At 58.2% G+C, this 5,171-nt stretch overlaps 1 protein-coding gene across 1 annotated transcript; it reads left to right on the top strand.

Annotated features, from left to right (window-relative positions):
• The first annotated feature begins 1,836 nt into the window (after positions 1-1,836).
• LOC125443023 (brain-specific homeobox/POU domain protein 3-like) lies at positions 1,837-3,748 on the top strand. The gene is given in 4 exon segments (XM_048514878.1): positions 1,837-1,923; positions 1,925-1,957; positions 2,522-3,472; positions 3,527-3,748. Coding segments are annotated over 3 exon segments (1,041 nt in total). The 3' UTR covers positions 3,443-3,472; positions 3,527-3,748.
• Positions 3,749-5,171: the final 1,423 nt, after the last annotated feature.

The raw sequence follows: 5,171 nt of genomic DNA, 5'->3' as shown, positions 1-5,171 counted from the left end.
GAAGAAGAAGAAGAAGAAGAAAGAAGAAAGAAAGAAGAAGAAAAGAAGAAGAAGAGTTGGATTTATATCTCCCCTTTCTCTCCTATAGGAGACTCAAATGGGTTTATTAAACTCCTTCCCCCCACAACAAACACCCTGTGAGGTAGGTGGGGCTGAGAGAGCTCCTTAGAGGCTGTGACTAGCCAGCAAGGTCACCCAGCTGGCATGTGTGGGGAGTGCACAGGATAATCCTGAATTCCCCAAGATAAGCCTCCCACAGCTTCTTGACAAGCTTGGCAGAGCGGGGAATCAAACCCAGTTCCTCAGATTAGAATGCACCTGCAGCGAGGTGGCGTAGGAGGTTAAGAGCTCGTGTATCGAATCTCTGGGAGGAACTGGGGTTTGATTCCCAGCTCTGCTGCCTGAGCTGTGGAGGCTTATCCTGAAATCTCATATTAGCTTCTGTACACTCCCACACATGCCAGCTGGGTGACCTTGGGCTAGTCACAGCTTCTCAGAGCTCTCTCAGCCCCACCACACCTCACAGGGTTGTTTGTTGTGAAGAAGAGCAAGGAGATTGTAAACCCTTTTGAAAGGTCTCCTACAGGAAAAGCAGGGGATATAAATCCAAATTCTTCTTCTTCTTCTCTCTTAACCACTAATGCCACTGCTGCTCCTATTTGCTTTGTTTTGCTAAACTAAGAAGTCTGGCTCCTGTCGCTTTCCAAATGCTTTGCTTTTGCTGCTGTGCCCCACCCCATCCTATTTTTCACCGTTTCTCCATGGATCTCTAGGGAGACCAATTTGAACCCCGTAATGGAGACATTTAAACAATTAATCTGGAGCAGCAAAGAAAAAAGGCAAAAGGGAGGTGGTGTCAACAGAACATCAGACAGGACAGTGTAAAAAAAATTCCGAGTACGTCTTAGATCAGTGGGCAAATGGATACAGACCTGTGTGTGTGAAGTGCCCTCAATTCTCATGTGACTAATGGTGGCCCCTGGTGAAACGTTTTTTTCAAAAGCAAGAGAGATTTTCAGAGGTGGTTTTGCCATTGTCTGTCTCGCCTAGGGACCCTGGTGGTCTCCAATTCAAATCCTAGCCAGGATGGACCCTGCTTAACTTCTGAGATCTGACCAAGATCGATTTAGCCCGGGTGGGCCTTCCAGGTCCAGGAAATCTAAACAGATATAAAGTGGTTATTGTGGGTTTTCCAGACCGTGTGGCCCTGGTCTGGTAGATCTACCACCAGACCACGGCCACCACAGCCTGGAAAAAACCCACAACAACCAGTTGAAGATCCAGCCGTGAAGACCTTCACGACAATACACTAAACAGATAAGTTTGAGCTACTTGGAGCCCCTTCTACCCCCCTTCTTACTTCCCCGCCCTCCCATGTTCCTGTCTTTGTTTATTGCCTTTGTTAATACAGGCAATAGTATCGTGTCCACACACACGCTCTTTAGCTCCCCAGAGCAATCCCCCCCGCCCCCACACACATATATAAAACAATCTAAGCAGCCCTTAGCATCCTGCTGGTGACCCATTACGCACAAGGGAGACCTCCCGGTTCCGGGCCTCGGACGCCCCAGCCCAGCCCGAACGGTCCACCTGCTGCCCCCGCCCATCCCCTGGCGCTGGGCTCTCCGGCCTAGCAGGCTTTGGGAAGTGGGCGGAGGGCGCGGCCGTGCAAGGCGCAGCCAATGAGCGGGCGGAGCGCCGCCAGGGGGCGTGAAGCCAGGGCGGCTCTATAATGTGGGGCGGCCGTTGCCGGAGAACCCGGCGGCAGAGAGCAATAAGGCGAGGAGCCGGGGGGGGCTGGAGCGAGCCGCCGGAGCCACCCTGCCCGCCGCCACCATGATGTCCATGAACAGCAAGCAGGCGTTCAGCATGCACCCCATCCTGCACGAGCCCAAGTACACCCACCTGCACTCCAGCTCCGAAGGCCATCCGCAGGGCCTGCCTGCCCGCCCCGCAGGTGAGGACGGGACCCCGCCGGGAGAGGGGAGCCGAGGGTGTGTCCCGGGTTGGGAGGCGGGGAGATCAGGAGTCCGCCCGAGGAGTCCGGCTCCCTTGACCTCAGATGGAGCCGCCGCGTCCTGGGCTGCCTGGAAAGCTGCCGTGGGAAACCCCTTTCCCAAGTCCGTCTAGAAAGAAGGGGGCTCCGTGGGGCAGCGGCTGGCCTCGTCCTCTGGGGCAGAGCCTGCAACTTTCTTGGGAAGGGCCCCGACCGAAAGGAGGGAGGCTGCGGGTTGTTTGATGCCCGCTCCGGAGCGCCAGTTCTAGAGGCTTCACAGTGCAGGAGTGACTCCAGTCTTAAGTCTATTGAAACGAAGGGGGTTAGACGGGAATAACTCGCGTTAGAATTGCCCCCTAGGGCTTCGCCCCCCTCCTTCTGGGTCGGGGCCTGGGAGAATGACGTTTGGGGGAGCGGGGAAGGCGACCCTCGGGTGGGTGACGGAGCCCCCCTCCCCATGCCCCCTCCCCCGGATGGCTGCCCCGAGGCTGAGCCCGTCTCCGTCTCTCTCCGTCCCGCCCGCAGCTGCAGAGCAACTTCTTCACCGGCCTGGACGAGACGCTCCTGCGCGGCGCGGAGGCCCTGGCGGCGGTGGACATGGTCTCGCAGAAGAGCCACCCGTTCAAGCCGGACGCCACGTACCACACCATGAGCAGCGTCTCGGTCTCCTGCACGCCCACCACGCCGTCGGTGCACCTGCACCACCCGTCCGTGCTGGGCGGCCACGCGCACCACGCGCACCACCACCAGCCGGCGCAGGGCCTGGACGGCGACTTGCTGGAGCACCTCAACTCGGCGCTGGCCTTGCCCGACGTGGGCGCCGCGCCGGCCCACCCGTCCACGCACGCCCACCTGCAGCAGGCCCTCAACGCCATGGGCCACCCGGCGCACGGGCAGCCCCCCATGGGCATGGGCCCCCACCCGCCGCACGGCCTGGCCGCCCACCCAGTGCTGGCCGGCCCGGAGACCGAGACGGACCCGCGCGAGCTGGAGAGCTTCGCCGAGCGCTTCAAGCAGCGGCGCATCAAGCTGGGGGTGACCCAGGCCGACGTGGGCTCGGCGCTGGCCAACCTCAAGATCCCCGGCGTGGGCTCGCTGAGCCAGAGCACCATCTGCCGCTTCGAGTCGCTCACGCTGTCGCACAACAACATGATCGCCCTCAAGCCCATCCTGCAGGCGTGGCTGGAGGAGGCCGAGGGCGCGCAGCGCGACAAGCTCACCAAGCCCGACGGCTACGCGGCCGGCGACAAGAAGCGCAAGCGCACGTCCATCGCCGCGCCGGAGAAGCGCTCCCTCGAGGCCTACTTCGCCCTCCAGCCGCGGCCCTCCTCCGACAAGATCGCCGCCATCGCCGAGAAGCTCGACCTCAAGAAGAACGTCGTCCGCGTCTGGTTCTGCAACCAGCGGCAGAAGCAGAAGCGCATGAAGTTCTCCGCCGCCTACTGAGCCCCCACCGGGGCAGGACCGACGGGGCGGGCCGGGCCGGGCCGGGAAGGAGGCCGGCGGGCGGGGAGCTGCCCCGGGCCCGGAGCGGCCCCTCTCCAAAACCGGGGCGCTTTCTCTCGCGCTTTCTTTCTCTCCCCCCCTCCCCTCCCACCCCCGGCCTTGGAGGAACCGGCCCTGGACGACGGGATCTTCCCTGCTCCCAGCCAAGCGCTCCCTGAGCGCCGTTCGACGGCTGGCCCGGGCTCCGGGCTGCAAAATCGACTAGAAACAAAAGGGGAAGAACTCTCCGCCCCTACCCAGCAAAATTAGACGAGCTGTACAGTATTCCTGGGGAGTGGGGAGGGGGAAATCGAGTCCCTTCCAAGGGGGGGGGTTGTTTGAGAAGAGACTTGATCTAACCGTCCCACCTTCATCTCTGTACATAAAAAAAGAAGGGAGGGGGCCAGGAGAAGATAAACTTGAAACTGGAACGGGGGGGGGGGGTTTCCACTCCCTTCTGAGAGAGAGAGGGAGAGAGAGAGAGGAAATAATTATAAATATATAAATATATATAGATATATTTCTGACCGCGACTGTGTCCTTCCTACGACGCTTCTTTGCCTGCTGCGGCTCCATGGCTTTAAGAGAGGAGAATTTCTTTGCTTGTCACATGGAAAAAAAGATCAGTTCTTCCTCCCCCCCCCCCCAATCCCCACCCCGCCGCCCAGTTTACTTTCCCGGCCTGCCGGCGGAATCGCTGCCGCCCCCCCCCCCCAGCTCTCGCCCCCACGGATCAAACCCCATTCGCACTGTCTGCAATAATAATGGAAAAGGCTTCTGTTTCTACCTCATCAGTTCAAAAGCGAGAAATAAAACCAAGAGCGGATCGGGAAGGAAAGCAGCAAATCTCTCCCAAAAAAAAAAAAAAAGATTGACTGCTTTTTTATTTTTGGAAACGTTGGAAAAGAGGCCACGGATCGTGCGGATTCGGTTTCGCTGTTTTAAGAGCAAGGAACGAAGAGGGGGAAAATGAACACTAAACCGCTTTGACAATCAAAACGTGAAACGTCCCGTTTCTGACTCTGGAGCCCCGTGGACCGGCTTAAGTGGGTGGCGGGGCCGGATGCCGGGGGGAGGCGAAGAACTTTTAGCAAGCTCTGGGGTTGCCTTGGGGTAGGTCTGGTGCTTTTGGACGGAGCAACGGGTCCCTGGGTTCGTTTCCTCCTTGGTTGACCCCCCCCCCCCTCCCCCGTGCGTTCTGGGATGCAGCAACCCCAAAAGAGAGTTTTACTTTGTTTTGTGGGGGCCGGGAAGCGAGGTGTGTGTGGGCGCGCGCGTGTGCTGGGAACGGGGGCGGGGCGGGGGGGGGGGTGAAGTTCCAATTTATATGTAACTTTTTACAAATCACCACGTTGAAACGAAAGTCACTACTGACAAATAACTGCTTGATTTGCGAAGAGTTGACTCGGCACTTTCGAAGGCGAGAAATTGGGTTTATTGGGGCGGGGGGTGTGTGTTGCTTTGCGTATTTAATAGGAAAAACGCTTCTGTTTGGTTTTATTTTTTAAAGAAAGGGGAATAAAAGAGTCTCTATTCCTTTTGTTGGTTTTGTGAAGGAGGGCGCCTTGTGTCAGTGTATGCTACCGATTTCCAATAAATCGTGCACGTTTTACCTCACTCGCGCCCCGGCTTTGGATAATCGCGGGGAAATGGACTTGGCCCCTTGAGGTTCCAGCGAAACGGGCCCAGG

The sequence above is a fragment of the Sphaerodactylus townsendi genome, linkage group LG13 (assembly GCF_021028975.2).
Source record: "Sphaerodactylus townsendi isolate TG3544 linkage group LG13, MPM_Stown_v2.3, whole genome shotgun sequence".
NCBI lineage: Eukaryota > Metazoa > Chordata > Lepidosauria > Squamata > Sphaerodactylidae > Sphaerodactylus > Sphaerodactylus townsendi.
Note: the sequence above shows the minus strand (reverse complement) of the source record. Positions and strands in the feature narration are given on the sequence as shown.